Consider the following 15801-nt stretch of genomic DNA (forward strand, 5'->3'; position numbering starts at 1 on the left):
CAGACACAGCCCCCTGGGGACACGGCATTGACATCTGTAGGGGGTCATCCCTCCAATGCTCCCTGGCTACACTCCCCTGGACAGGAGATGAAATAAAGACCCTGGGGCCCCTCCCCGGCAGGAGGGGAATTACCTCTCAAATGTGTATTTGCTTTCAGCCCTGAAGAAGTAGACGTGAGATTTGAACTGAAGCTTAAAGACAAAATCCTTGTGAAAGCCATCTGCCTGCCCGGGGATGCTGACCGTGTAGCCCAGCAGGGGAAGACTGGCCAGCGGGTAATCGTCCTAGAAAACAGCCACAAGTACATGCTAAAAGCCTGCCTGGCCAGCCCTGTCCTCACCCTGGGTGCCCTGCTGCACGTGCGGGGCCTGGGAGAGCCCGGCGGAGCCGTCTCTTGGAGCGGAGCACTCTGGGAATCCATGGGGCTTGTACAGGCTCACTGCCCAACCGACCGCCTCTGCTGCCTCCTCCGCCCATCCTTGCCATCTACAGCCCCATCAAGCCTCTGGTGAGCTAGGCACACTTGCCCTCCCCCACCCCAGTGGCAGCCTGGGCATGCTCTTGGTACCTGGTGAGTTTTGTAGAAAAACAGGCAGAAATTGGTGAAGACCACCCAGAGCTTCTGCCAGCCGCTGCTGTTCTTGAACTTCCTCAGCAGGTATCCTGAGAGCTGGTTCTGGGAGGGCACGGGCACTGAGTTAAGGTGGCGGCAGGTAGCCTGGCCCCTCCCCCTCCTCCCCCAGGCACCTGGGCACCCAGGGCTTCTGCCTCAGTTCTTTTCTCGTGTCTCAGCACCATCACAGATACTGAGGACCCCAGGCAATGAGCGCACAGATGTGTGAGCTCAGCACAAAGGACAGCAGACGGGGCTCACGAGCTCTGAATTCCAATGTGGCATCCACTACTTCCTAGGTGGGTGACTGTAAGGAGGGTCTGCTCCCTCATCAGTAACACAGAAAGGGCGAGGAGAAAGGGACCGGACCTGTGTGTGCCCCAGGATGGCAGCCAGCCCCCGGGTGGGCCATCTTGTCAGACTCATGAACACCCAGCATGGAGACAAGAGAAAAGGCCACAAAGAGACAAGACACCAGAAGACAAACACCAGAGAAAAGTGTGGAAGGTTTGAAGCCAAGCCAGCCCACCCCACCCCCTAGCCAAAAATGCCGTCAGAAGCTGGTGACCAGGCAAGGACGAGGCTTCCACCAACACCACCACTCGGAGCCTTGGGATCCCGCTGGTCATGTGGCCGCCCCGGCTAGGCTGGGCTGGGCTGGGGGACGGAACCCTGCCCATCCTGCCCACAGCCATCAGGGGCTCACGAGACTCCAAACCTGAAAGCACCGACATGAGTGTGCGAGGTGCCCGGGAGAGAGGCAGAAATCTATCTCTACGGAGTCACCGGAGTTTTTACCTGAATCATGCACAGGTAATCTGGGAGGGAGAGGCTGTGATTCCGGTACCAGCATACATGGGTGATTGTACTGGCCTTGGGGCCCTGGCCCAGCAAAGAGCGAGGAGGGAGCTCTGGAGAAACAGCAAGAGAGCAGAGAACTGAGCGGGACGGACGAGAGGACGGATGAGGGCAGTCCGACAGCAGGCAAGCCCCTGGCGAGCGGCACAAACGGAAGCGACAACGCGTGACACCAATGCGTTAAAGAGAAATCACGGAGACAGCAAAGGTCCGAGGCTCAAGGGGATTGGTGGGGGGGGCAGCTCGGCCTGGCCTGGGCACCAGCTGCCTTCCTACACTGGGGTATTCTCCCCAAGCATCCCCAAAGCACCTGAGACCTTCAGGAAGGTCTGATTTCCCCCAGGACCTGGTGGTGGGCTTCCTGACCCATCTCATTGCTTAGGAGCTGAGTTACTGACCAAATAAGGTCTGGGGGAGGCAGCCCCCATCGGCAGAAAAGAGGCCTCAAAGACAGAGACAATTGTAAAAGCTCCCTGGTAATCAGGGCATAAGGATGTTTGCACACACAATGATTCTCTCTTCTTTTGCCACAATTTCACAGAATTTCAGAGGGAAAAGCAATTTAATTTAGCCCCAACCTCTCATCTGGGAGCTCGCCTCACTAATGAGGCTGTTTAGCCAGAGGGCTCAAGAAATAAAGTATGATTGGCCCCCATCCATCCCCGCAAGGGCTCCCAGAGGACGCAAGGAGAGGGAGGCTTAAGGCAATGCCCTGCAGTAGCCACCCTCGCTCGGCGGGCCGGGCCATATGGGCACCCTCCGTGGCCCAGTTCAACGGGCCTCACCCAAAATCTCTAACAGGAGAGGCTCCTCGGGTGATCTGCCTCCAGGCAGTCACAGACATCACAAGTGGCCATGCCAGCAGCAGGAGGGCCTTGGCTATCCACCAAGGGAGCTGCCCGGCAGGGCAGGCCTGGTGTAGGGAAGGAGCCTGGGCTCTGCGGACGGAGACCTCCACTTCCTCCCCTGTTAAATGAAGGGGCCCTTTGCATGATTCTGAGTGCAGTGCCTGGCACAGGGAGGAAGACGGCAGAGAAGCTCTGGGCCGGAAGTTATTGAGGCAGTGGGCTCTGCAAGGCAGCAGCCCCTCAGAGACCTCAAGTGATCACGTCTGTCTGGGTTAGTGGCAGTGGTGGCCATGGTGAGGAGCCAAGACAGCTCCATCTCCTCACCGTCTTCTGGCCTACAGCAAGGCACAGCCGCTCCCATCACATTTTTCATGCATAGGTGCCCGTACACACATACACACGTATGCCAAGTGGATGTGCCATCTAAGCACGCGCTCATCCATCCGGCCCGCACCCCTCCGGCATTCCCTCCAGGCCAGGCTCTGGGGGGAATGTTCTCTGGCTGCCTGGGGCCTGGCCACACCAGAACTGCCTCTGCTGACCACACAAATAAGATGAGAAAATGAGAAATGAATGGAGAGCCCCAGAGCACGGGGACTGGCGGGCTCCCAAGGAGCCAAGTGAAACAGGCAGACAGTGAGGAAGAGATGAGGCGTCAGTCCCAGTGGGTACCTCAACAGCCACACTGTGGTCAGTCATGGAGACGCTGGTGTTGCGGTACCAGCACACGTGCATGGTGGTGTTGGCCCGGTGGTGATTCTGCCTGTCCAGGGAGCTATGGGAGGAGTGAGCATCCTCTTCTGATTCCTGTTCTAGAAAGACCTCGCCAGAGGGTCCTGGGGGAGGAGAAGGGAGCAGCAGCTGAACCAGATGGGAGGGAGGCAAGGACTTCTCCTTGAAGAACCAAACAAACACGCTCACCAGGGCATTTACAGAACTCCATGGCCCCTGGACCTGAACTGGCCAGCTCTAATGCAGGAGTGCGTGTGCCCCCACGTGAGCCCATGTGTGCAGGAAGCTTCCACAGAGCGCAGGGGCATTAGGGAAGGGCCTTCCACAGCACCGTTAGGATCAAAGGAGTGCTCGGCTCCTGCAAACCCACTGGCAAGAGAAACGCCAAGGCAGCTGGCCAAGGCGCGTGAGGACCCCCAAGCTGGGCCAGGAGACACCAGAGCCTGGCCCCCCGCCCCCAACTCTGGAGCGGGCTCTTCAAAGGAAGAAGGCAACGGCACTTACCACCGGTGTCCAGGAGCACGAAGGGCTTGTCCCCGGACTTGGCCACCTCAATGGCCAGGCTTAAATCATTCATCCATTTGCCCATTTCTAGCCGAGTGCTACGAGAAAGAGAGGGGATGGCTCACAACCCCTGAACCCACCACAGACACATGAGAAAGGGCAGATCCAGGATGGGGGGCACTCAAGTGTACCCCCCGGCTTCCTGGGCAGGCTGCCAGCTCCCTGGGGCCCATCAGGCTTGGAGACTTGTCTGGGACCAAGAGAGGGAAAATAATTTCCCCGATGTCAGTGGAGCAAGTTGGGGTCTTCCCACTCCAGCTGTAAGAGGAGGGGGGGCCCTCCAGGCAACCTCAGGCTTCTGGGGTGAGAAGGGGAGGATGCAATGGCATTAACCCAGCACCTCCTGTGTGCCAGACACTGTGTGAAGCACTTTACACCTGTTATTCCACTTGATCCTTACAACCACCCTGGTGGGCAGGTGCCATTATCATCCCCTTTTACAGGTGAGGAAATTGAGGCCAGCAGAGGGCCAGCCACTTGGCCAGACGCCTGGCTAGTTGGGCCCTGGAGCACCGCGGTGCCCCCTGCTGGCCTCAGTCAGTCAGTAAGCCCTGCCAGTGGGGTTCAGCCATCACGACTCGGGGGTGGCGGGAACGGAGGAGACGTTACAGGGGACCCTCGTCAAGTCCTGCTCCCCTCGGCCTCCTGGCTCCTTGTTCTGCTGCCCCCCAGCGCCCGCCCCGGTCTGAATCCCGCTGGGCGCTGCACGGCCAGAGCGTACCTGGCGGCCACGACGACGTCTTTGGGACGGAGTAAATGGTGAAGCAGTGGGGCACGGACCATTCGCTGTCACTCTCTTCCACCTGTGGGCACAAGGGTGAGCTGGGTGAGGCTTGCCCTGACACCTGTTCCCCACGGTTCCCCAAGGGCCCTGCGGCCCACTACTTCAGGTCACAAGCACTGCCTGGGTCAATCTACTCTGGGTCTAGGAGGCAAAGCTACAGGTCAAGCACTCCAGCGGCCACGAGCGGCCGAGCTCCCTTCTTACTCACCGGCGGGTCCAGCACTATTAACTGTAAAGCAAGCACAGGGGACAGGTGTCATCGTGAGCCCCGAGGGGCCTGGGCTCAGCCCTTCTGGGCAGCGCCCGCGGCTGCGGCACCCCGGCCGCCCGTGGGTTCTACTCACCAGCATGCCGTGCAGAGGCAGCTGACCGTGGATCTTGAAGTGGTTGGTCCCCGTCACTCCCTTGCTCGTGTACAGCAGCATGTCTGAGAACTGAAAGACAGGAAATGGTAGCGAATCCCCCGACGACCTTGATGAGCTTCGGGGCAGGACCCTTGCTCCCTCACTTCAGTAAGCGGGACAGAAGCGCCCATGAAAAACAATCCCTCCAAAGCGAGGCCAACGCCAGGGGTGGTCGTGGGAGGTAGAGGGGGCTTCCCCAGGGCCCCGGTGGTTCTGGACGCCCCTTGGTCTAGTATAGAGAGCTCTGGGGCCGTCCAGAGATCACAAGGAAATCATCTGAGGCTGGTGACAGCACAGTCCACTGTCCTAGGACTCCAGGTGGCTTTGTGTAGCACCCATTCGGAACTTGGAGCATGGCCCTGGGGGTGGCCATGGGAAAAAAAGGCCTGCCCCTGACCTGTTACTGGCATCGTAGCCTGGACATGCTCATGCACAAGAATTCCACCCTGCTGCAGGTTCATTTCTTGGGAGGCCCCATCAGGGCCTTCTCGGTCCTGAGCCTGAGCCCCCTCCAAGCCCAGGGGGACCACTTACCAAAAAGAACATTCTTTGTTGGAAGCCCTTCTTGGTAAGCTTGTACAGACAGCCTTCTCGGATAAATTCCTGAGACACAAAAAGAGAGAGTTTGGCCCGGCACCGAGGGAAGAGCACCCCTGTCCTTCAGACCGAGGTTGAACGTGTATGTACACACGGGGCCCAAGGCCTCGACGGCCCAAGGTAGGGCACCCCAGCCAATTCTAAGGCAGTTCCTTCTCATTAGGAGTTAGCAAATACCCTGGATGTGTACCCTGCTTTGTCAAACATTACGCCTCTTCTCGAAGTGGGCACACTGCTCCTGTCACAGTTTTTGCTGTGTTCATGGCAGCGTAAAAGATCCCGGGGTTTGCGGATGGCTCCTAGTCTGCCACCTAACACCCATGAGACCTTTCCTCCCGGCTTCCTCAGGAGCAGCCTTGTGTCTCTCGGGATGGGCTGACTAAAGAGGCCATCTGGGGAGCAGCACAGGGAGGATTACTCAGATTTGGCCAAGTCTTCCATGCTCTTCTTGTGAGCAGATGGAGAAATGTGAGCTGGAAGAGGGAATGAGGAGGGGGATATTCGGAACTGGCTGAACATCCAGACCTATAGCACCGTCACCAGTGGCCTAGGAACGGGTCTCTGCAGGCTCTGGACTGGCTCACATTTTCACCAGGGCACTGGAGGGAGGCACAGATGGAATTCTATTGAATTTTCAGGTGACATGTAGGAGACAGGTATCATGAATGTCCTGGATGGACAAAGTCAGGGTACAAAAGATCTTGACAGGCCACAAGGTCAGGCCAAACTACAGATCAATGTAAAGACTTCTACCTATCTGGGTTTGGAAAAGAATTAGCTTTACAAGCGTCTGAGATGGGGGATTCATCTGAAAAAGATCTGGGATCTTAATGGACCAAGAGTTCAACAAGTCATAAATCAGCCTTGGTCAGACTTCTAAAGTCCTGCATTCAGCTCTTGGTCTCATGTTTCAGGAACGACAATGAAAAGCCAGAGAGTGCTGAGGAGGACAACCAGGAGAGTGACCAGCTTGGAGCTCAAGCCTCAAGAGGATCAGCTGAAGAAACAGGGGCTCTTTAGCCTGTGGAAGAGGCATAGCTGTGTTCAAGTATTTAAAGGATTATGGAAGAGAAAGATGTCTGCTTGCCGCAGCAGGGCAGAAGGGAGCAGTTGGAAGCGTTTCCAAAAGGCACCTTGAGGCCAGAGGTCATTGACATCTGCTTTTACCCAACTGTCCCAAAGTGGAATGAGCTGCCTTGGGGGAAGGCCAGGGGACCCTTCTATTGGGGTTGTTGTCGAGGGGAGTTCAGGGACAGGTTGCAAGAGGTCCCTTCCAAACATGAAATGGCCTCTACAAAACAGGAGTGTCCATCTAGGTCATGCAAAGGTAGCGTAAGAGCTGTTGAAAGTTCCTCCAAGAGGGTACAGCCTGGCCTCCTCGTGTAGGCATTCAAGCAGGACAGAACATGGGAGCTGCTGGAGCACCAGGGATTTCCTCCCCCTTGAGCTCTGAGCCCCACCATTGCCACACACACCACACAGCTCTGCCCCAACTGCATCTCGTCTCTGAACCAGTCCTGAGCTCAGGCCTGGGAATTACTGAATGATGGCTTGGATCTTTACATGTCAGCTGGGCTCACGAAGGGTTGGGGTACAGATGCTCTAAGATAAGTGATATGTGGAGGGCAGATTCACCTTGGATTTCAGGCTTGTGGATGTTTTGTTTAGACTAATATGAAAACCAGTTTACTGTCCCTGAGCACATATCAGACTGAAGACCGATCCAAGAATGTCCTGACTTGGAAAGAAACATTTTCCATGGATGAATCCAGATGCAATTAAGCAAAAAGCTGCTTATATTTGAAAACCAACCGATGCTGAAACTCGCCCAACTCAGAAGGAAATGGAGACGTTCAGAGAGAGGCCCCCAGATCACAAGGGTTTGGGGTCTTTTGAATGATTTGATTTGACTGTGAATATGGAGAGCCTTGAAGTGATGCCTGTTTCTCAAGGACAACAGTGAGGGCTTAGAATAATTCAGAAATGCAAACAATGGAAAACCATGCCAAATCCATTCCCTGAGCATGGTGGCTTTTCATCACATTGCTTTGCCCCGGCACAAGCCCAACACACCAGACGTTTCATATCGAAGGGTCTATGCACAGGCTTACACATACCTATACACACACATAGGCCCAGACCTGTGACCTCCTCTCACAGAACTATGGGGTCACTGACAGAATCTGCAGCCCAAGGCTCTCCTACAACTGATGCTGCATTACTGCCCTAGAAGGAATTCCCACTCCTGGACATCCGCAAGTGCTACCTGAGGCCCCTGGCACTAGGGTAACTTGCCCCCACATACATGTGCATTCACATATATACACATCTATAGAGATGAGAACTTTAACATATGTAAATAGGAAAAATCCCTGCGGAAGCCTTACAATTCTTTGGTTATAAGATTGGATAGTTTCACCCATTACAAAAGGAAAGTTTAGTCACGGAGGGGCTCTGAAAAGGCACTTGCCCTGCCTGGGATGACGAGGTTGTCGATGCCGACCAAGTCATGCTGAAGCTCTGTGAGTTTCTGAAAATTCTCCAAGCGGAGGAGGCTGCTCTGCAGCCGTGACGTCATCTCTGAGATCTCATGGAGCGCCCCTGTAAAGGAAGGGTATGTCATGCATCCTAATCCCAATTACTGTCACCAAGGAGCCGGACCCCTGGCCTGTAAGAGAGGATGCTCTGGCAGAGTCTTTATCTCCTGAAGCCTCTACGCCCTTGGGGCATTCCGGCCCAAAAAAACTTTTCCTATTTCAAAGGATCAATCACCAGCGGCTGTAACTCAGCCACCTGTAACATTCTCTACAGCCCATGAGCTCTGAAACTTTTATTGTGCCCCAGACCCCTTTTGGAGTCAGTCTGGTGAAGCCTTAAGAGCCCCTTTGAGAAACTGTTTTTAGGCTCCCAACGAGAGACTGGACGTGTCTGGCAATGGTCTTTATCTAATACCATTTTCATATGCCCTGATTTTTACCTAATTATAATTTGTCAAAATCAGTGCCTCCACAGGATTCTGGGAGTCCTCCTGTGGATTCCTGTACTGGGCAGAGGAATGAAAAGGTATTTCTTCTTATTTCTTTTTTGTCTGGTACGTTTCTAATTGCCATAATTGTATTTGAGAGGGATCTGACTTCCTCTAAGTCCTAGAACACTGTAATCTTCCCGTAAGCCACTTGGCTACATATACATTTATTAGCAATATTAGTGTAGAAGTCCTTTTCTATTCCCTGTTCTTTCCTAATTTGAAATCAGCACTATATATGTATAATATAAAGAACTTAGTACAGTATCATTTTCCCTAATTAAAATGGTTTTATAGCATTGTTATTATTCATTAGTTGAATGTTTAAGTGAATTAATTCATGAGTTATTAGGGTCATTATTTTTGTTTTTATTAGGGCAAATTGTTAGTTACATATTTGATATGTAACAAAATTTTTTTCTTAAAATTTTTTCTCCTTAAAATTTTAAAAATCAAATTGTGTATTCCATGGGTTGTCAATTTGGGAATTTTATATCCTTGTAGATACTCATCTACTTCTTAAATTATTTTTTGGGTATTAATTATGTGGAATTCTATGTACTTTTTTCAAATTTTCTCCATTAAAGTTAATTCCCTTTCACTCTTAAAAAAAAGAAAAACTTTTTAAAAGCAAAAAACAAAATCCATGAAATTACAAAAAAACCCAACTATATAATTATAAACATATTTTGAAATGTTTGAATGTTTGAAATGTTTGAAAAAAACAAGTTCATGGACCCCAGGCAAAGAACCCCTGCTACAGAAAGGAACAATTAAAGTTCAAACTAGTACCTTGAGTCAAAAAAAAAGTTATAAATGAAAACATTTACTGAGATAAAATTTACCTAGCACTTGAAGGTTTGCAAAGCCCTTGGTCTGCATCATTTCATGTGATAATAAATCCTTCCCCCAACACCGTGAAGCCCTGGGCTTAGGAGGGTGGAGGTGGCAGCCGCTGTTGGACATGACATGGCAGAGTCACCGCCCAAGCTCCCCAGTCAGCCCCTCCATGCCTTTGCCTAAATGACTGCCCATCTCTGAAAGGTACTGTCATCTCTGCTTCACAAAAGGACAAAGTTGGTGCCCATGCTTCAACAGGCTTTTCTAGATACTCCCCAGGGATGGATGCTCTCCTCCTTGCCCCCCAACCCCATCCCCTGAACGCTCCCTGAGGATGAGGCCTGTGCCGCACCAAGACTCTGGCAGCCGCCTGGATCTGTGGGGTGAGAGCCGAGAACCAAGGAAGATGTACAGCAAGGGGTGAGTCAGTGTGCCTGGGGCAATGGTGGTACCATTGATGGTATTCACAAAGCTGGGAAGAAGGGAAGGTTCATTGCAGTTTCAGATGGCATTTCTCTTTCCTGTTGTTTCCTTCCAGTTATTACTGATGATCTACTGAACGGTAATGATTTTTTGTGTTTGTTTTATAGTCCTGCTCTTGATCTGAAGCTATTTAGGTTAATTTTGTTGTTAATGATTCTCTGGGGGTTTTGTAAGTATATGATTAGATTATCCATAAACAGATATTTTGGCCTCTTTTTTTTTTTTTTACCAATATTTATTCTTTTAATTTCCTTTTCTTGTCTTACTGACATAGCTAATATTTCTGGAACTATGCAGAATAATAATGGTGACAGTGAAAAGTTTTGCCTTGCTCCTATTCTTAAGGGGCAAGGTTCTAAGGCTGCTCCATTATTTATGATTCTGGGCTTTTGCATTCAAATACATTTTTTTTTCATATTATTGAACCATCTATCACTATGTCTTTTAGTGCTTTTTGCTTAAATAGATGTTAAATATTATCAGTTTTTTTCTCTATCTAGTAATAATAAGTAATAATCGTTTCTGCATTGAATCATCATTGCATTCCTTAAACAAGTAAAACTTGACCATAACGAATGACTCTTTTTAGATATATTACTGCATTCTATTTATCACTACTTTAATGTTTTTATAGCAATAGTCATTAAAGGTACAGGTCTATGGTTCTCTTTTTCTGTCTTATCCTTCCTTGATTTGAGGATTAGTACCATACTGGACATAGGAATTATTTATTCTCTAAATGTTTCAAATAATTCATTTGCAAATCCATCTGTTTCTGGTGGTGCTGTTGGGTTTTTTGAAAACAAGGCAGTTTTTAAATGGCTTGATCCATATTATCTATTTGTTGTCTTGACAGCTGGGGCACAGCTTATATCATTATAGATACCCATCCATTTCTTTCATATTCCCAGTTTTGTTAGCATATAGTCTGTACTAATGCATGAAATTCTGATAATCTCCTTTACTGAATCTCCATTCATTGTGATATGTATACCACATATTTTGGCATTTGATTACATACTATATTCCCATGCACTGTTCCCTAATTTAATATGTCCACAGTATAACTGAGTTTTACATCTGAAAGAGGCCTTATGGAGCATCTTGTTTCATGTGTTTAAGATATTTCGTTCTAATAAGGATGTAAATCCTTGAGGCGGAGACTGTGGCATATTTTGTTTTCGGCTCCTCAATGGATTCCTGGTGGTGTTTAATAGAAGCTCTGTAAAGTTCTTTAGTGGATTCGTGATCTCATTTCCATGAGTATTCCCTCTCTACTGATGCACAAAGCTTTCCTATTCCAGTGCATGGGATGCCTCGGTGGAAGCCCGCAGGAATACCAGGACCCCTGCGGCAAGTGTTCCCATGACCCATTCACCCCAGCAGGTGGCACATTTGGAGTCCCTAGGGGTCACTACCAGGTGACAGTTCTGCAGCTCCCCAGAGATTTTCATCAGTGCCAACCTGGTTTGCTTCTTGGAGGGGGTTGTCAACTTTGCCTTTCCCTGGCCACAAGCTGCCTGGCCTAACCTAAGGTACCATGGGCTGCACGCAGCCCACCAGGCCCATCAGTCTGTGCAGAGAGAAGATCCATGCCTCGTGAAGGTAACTGTCCTGAGTAGGGGTGCACCTCCCTGGGCAAACACAAGGGAAGCTTGCTAAAAATAAAAGAGAGTACATTCGGAGTAAATGCAACATTTCACATCTCCTAAGACGTGCCAACATTTCCCTGGCAAGCTGCTCTTTCTACACGTGGCCGACCTTGAATGTTGCTGCATCTTAACTGAAGATGAAATGAATGGGACTCCTGTCCCGCCCCTCGCCCCACGGCAAGGATCTTGCACCTGGCATCTCTTTAGACACAGATGCTGACTCACTCTTCAAAGCTCACAACTAACAGTATGGAGCCAGGTCCTTAGGCAAACTGGAACCCTGAAGTAGAAGCTACATTCTGGTCTGAAAAGAGCCCCCGTGGACCATCTCATGACTGCCCGGCAGCGACACAGGGGAGGGGCTCCTGTAGAGTTTCCACTGGGCATCAGGGGTTCACAAGGATCAAGTCAAACCTACCCAAACAAGTGGCGGCCATCTGGCCTCTCACAGAAGGGAGCCCCCATCACCATAAAGATGAGAGTGGATCCCCCCTTAACCAATCCCTGCCCTGCTACCAGCTCCCCTGCTGAATCTGCCTTTCTGAGCTTCCCTCAGACTTACTCTTGCAGTCTGGATAGTCTGGGTGGCCCGGCAGGTAGTGTCTGCATAACCGCCCCAGGACCAGCTTGTAGTAAATCAGTCTCTGAATGGGCTTGAGAAGGAAAGTGTTAAGAGGCAAATAGCACACTTTCTGAAGTTCAAATTCCTTATACACCATCTCCAGCTTCTTGAGGCATCTGGTAGCCTTTTCCAATTCTGTAAGAACTTGGTCATGTTTCTGAAGATAGCTGGTAAACTCCTGTAGAATCACAAAGGGAAAGGATGAAGATACACTAAGCAGGCCTATATGTGGACTGAGAAGGGCAGGCCACTCCACTGGACCTAGCAAGAAAAAACAACAAACCAGGAGAATGCTGACAAAATAAAACCAAAGTGCACAGCACACAAGCCACTTCCTTCAAGAGGTGCATAGAGAGGGTTGGGCTGTTGGAAATGCAGGAAAGAGCAGGCATCATTCCCTCTCTTTTCACAACACAAATAAAACCTGCATGCTTCTTCATCCTCAGGGTGACCACGCTCCACAAAGTTGCATGACCAGAGTTCAGCAGCCCCACAATAAGGGCAGCCTTCCCGCCGGATAGGAGTGTGAGTGTAAGAAGGATTTTAGGGGGTTGGGCTTCCACAGCAGGATAAGAAATTCTAAGATCTTGTGGACAGTTCCTCAACCAATTAGAAAGTGCTCCAGACTTTTCTATCAACAACTAGTTCCTTAAGAAAGAGCCCTAGAGGCTAAACCCATCAGGGCCAAGGATGGGGCTCGGACCCAGGAAAGGCTTTTCTCCACTGAGCTTGCTTAATAAGCTTACTGGATATGAACTGACATACCCCAAGGGTGGAGATAGCTGCCATTTTGGAACCTGGGACCCATGAAGTGGGCAGAGTTAACAGAACATGCGACGGGCTGTCCAGGAAGGGTGTAACTCATATGAACTAGACCAATAGGAGCCCTGATGGGTGGAGTATGGATCTTACTAAAGGTTTAAAAGTTGATTTTACCACTGAACCAGTGCCCCCGTGCTACTAAAGTGCGTCATGCCCACTTCTCTCACGAGACGCATAATAAAGACTTTCGGATTTTTCTAACATGAGGATGGCCTGCAGGAGAAGGGGCTAAGGAGGAGGATGGGGAAGAGCTGGGTGGGGCATCAGGCTTAGCGCCAGCAAAGTTCTACACTCTGAACACTTAGGTCCAGCCAGGTCCAAGCTGCTGGTCCTACTGACACTACCAACAAATTGAACCAAGTCACCAATACTTAGCAAAAGAGCAAAAAATGGGCTTTTCTGAAGAAGCCACCAGGAGCAACTGGAGCTGAAGGAGTGGAATCCCACCAAGATCCAGTATCATTCACCTGGCAGGGGTGGTCTCAAGTCTCTCTAGGCCCCCACGAATTGCTCACTTGAATCCAGCCTCCAGAAAGCCCTGGGAAGGGGCCTTCACTGCATGCAGGTGTGAGTCACTTACTCCCATCACACTTCAGAAAATACGAGGGCACCTACAGGAGCGGACCAGCGGTCAGTACCTTCAGATGGTGCATGTTCTTAAGCATGATGTCGCCAATGCGCTGGAGATCACCCTTCTCATGGGCACTGGAGGCTCCTTCCCTAAGAGGTGCAGAGAAAGAAAGTCAAACCAGCCCTGCAGAAGATGGATGCGAGCAGAGGAGTGGAACGGGCAGGCAACTGAAAGACAATGGTTGTGATGGAACCAAATGGGACAGGGCCAGACTCACCTTTACCGAAATGCCTGCCTGGAAGGAGCACTTTTATACAAGAAAATCAACCAGGCCAAGGGGACTCTATGCACTGTATTTTTGGTAAACACCTAGCTCCCCTTCCCCTTCTCTCCTAGACATGTGCACAGAATCTGCATGTGAAGATAAGAACACTTTGTGTCTCTACATGTACATTACCACCCAACCAACATGAGGAAAAGAGGTGATTCAAGTAAGACCATGGGGAAAGAGCCAGAGTCTGAGCCCTAGCTTTGCTGCAACTGAGCTCGGAGACTCTGGTCAGGAACCAGGGTCTCCACCATGGTACTAGATGCTCACTACCTCACAGGGCTGTTGGGAGAAAAGCGCTTTATAAACATTTGGGCCCTACTGAAAAAAGAGTGCTTGTAATTCTAATCAGAAGACATAGAATTACAAATTAGAATTCTCCTCTCCTTCCTTGAATAACACGACTTTATATGCTGCCATCCACTCCCTTCAGCTACTAGTGCCTGCCTCACAAAACTGCCTCAATCGAAAGGAAGCTTCCAGAGGGTAGGTACTATATCACTATCTTTGCACTGCTGGCACCACACACAAGGGCCAGCACTTCCTAAAGGCTTCCTGATTAACTGAACTTCTCCCTTCCCCTACAGCACTTAAAAATCAATTTAATCTAACATGAAGCCTTTTTCCAGCAGTCTCCAAAGTTTGGAAATCGATGATAGTAAGACTCGTTTCTTCCCTCTGCACTAGAGCTGTGGTTTTATCCATGGAGGGCACCCCCAGGGAGAAGCAGAGCAGAACCTACTGGGGCACAGAAATTCCCTCGCTGGTCTAGGCTCACACGAGCCAAGAGGGGTCAGAGGTGGGACTTGCTCCCACATCCTCCTGACAATGCAGCTGACTAACTCTCTTGGCAGGTAGACTTCCAAGTGTTCTGTATCATCTACAGTTATTTCAGATGGAATTTCTCTGTCTTTTGCTGCTGGACTTTGTTAGCAATATACAGAAATGCTGATGATTTACGTGGGTTTAATTTATATCCTGCAACTTTGCTGAAGGTGTTTTATTGTTTTAAGGAGGTTTTTAGTTGATTCTCTAGGATTCTTTAAGTATCCCATCATATCATCTGCAAAGAGGGATAATTCTGTTTCCACACTGACGATTCTAATTCCTTCCAATTCTTTTTCTTCTTATTGCTATTATAGCTAACATTTCTAGTACAATATTAAATAACAGTGGTGATAATGGCATCCCTGCTTCATCCTGGATCTTACTGGGAAGACGTCTAAGCTGGTTAACAATGGCAGACAATGAGGTCCTGCGGCACAGCTGCTGAAGCACTTCCATAAAGGATTCCAAACGGTTTTTACAACATCCCTCAGGGATAAGTTATTCTTATTCTTCCTTCCAAGAGAAGGAGACAAAGTCTCAGAGGGGTCAAGTGCCTAGTCAGTGTTCACCTGGCCAGTCAGTGACAACTGCAAGACTCGGGCCGAGTCAGCCAGACCCCAGGCTCATGTCTTTTCAACTCTACCACACTCACAGCAATGGAGGAAATGGTTCGGCCTCTAGGGACTGATGGAGGTATCTGCTCTGGGCAAATCCTACCAGAGTTACCAGAGGGCCAGTCGCTGTTCAATCTCTTTCAGGAATCCTCTGTGGAACTCATAGATAGGGTCGATGTTGGAGAACAGCAACGTCATCAGCGTCCCTGGCATGGCCTCCTCCTTGATGACTGCGCTGCGGAACCACTGGGGCAGAAGACACCAATGGTCAGGCATACAAAGCTCTACGATCACTGAGCGACATGGCTAGAGTGTATGACATGGGTTGTAGCCACAAAAGAATCCTAGGTACTGCATTTAGAGTAAGTCGCTTTTAGGATAAATTAAATTAAATGTTAATTTTCCAGATGCTCCTGTATGTGAATTACCTGGCACTGTGATTCTCAAGGCCTAGAATACTCTAAGTCTGTGAGTCACTACATTATGGACAGATGATAAAGTTGGATGTCATCCACTCTGTTTTTCTTGTGTGGATGCTCTCTGGAGTGGCTATGAATAAGTTCACTGAGGATGACTCCTAGTGCTCCCCTGCCAGAGAAGGACATTTAAAGACTC

The 15801-nt window shown here is 49.9% G+C and overlaps 1 protein-coding gene across 3 annotated transcripts in view; it reads right to left on the reverse strand.

Annotated features, from left to right (window-relative positions):
- FARP2 (FERM, ARH/RhoGEF and pleckstrin domain protein 2) overlaps nucleotides 1-15801 on the reverse strand; it is a 107510-nt gene that overhangs the window by 1513 nt on the left and 90196 nt on the right. For 2 of the 3 annotated variants that reach the window (XM_020989006.2, XM_020989007.2), the window contains 8 exons: nucleotides 15299-15432; nucleotides 13484-13565; nucleotides 11964-12201; nucleotides 7872-8002; nucleotides 5339-5407; nucleotides 4745-4834; nucleotides 4338-4419; nucleotides 3562-3654 (listed from right to left, as the gene is read on the reverse strand). In XM_020989006.2, coding sequence (XP_020844665.1) covers nucleotides 3644-3654; nucleotides 4338-4419; nucleotides 4745-4834; nucleotides 5339-5407; nucleotides 7872-8002; nucleotides 11964-12201; nucleotides 13484-13565; nucleotides 15299-15432 — 837 coding nt within the window. In that variant the 3' untranslated portion in view covers nucleotides 3562-3643. Of the gene's footprint in view, nucleotides 1-133; nucleotides 286-569; nucleotides 678-2992; nucleotides 3157-3556; nucleotides 3655-4005; nucleotides 4024-4337; nucleotides 4420-4744; nucleotides 4835-5338; nucleotides 5408-7871; nucleotides 8003-11963; nucleotides 12202-13483; nucleotides 13566-15298; nucleotides 15433-15801 lie in introns of those variants that run through there. The other variant, XM_020989008.2, reaches the window with a different exon arrangement.

This window comes from Phascolarctos cinereus, unplaced genomic scaffold, assembly GCF_003287225.1.
Source record: "Phascolarctos cinereus isolate Bilbo 61053 unplaced genomic scaffold, phaCin_HiC Scaffold_7;HRSCAF=346, whole genome shotgun sequence".
Lineage (NCBI taxonomy): Eukaryota > Metazoa > Chordata > Mammalia > Diprotodontia > Phascolarctidae > Phascolarctos > Phascolarctos cinereus.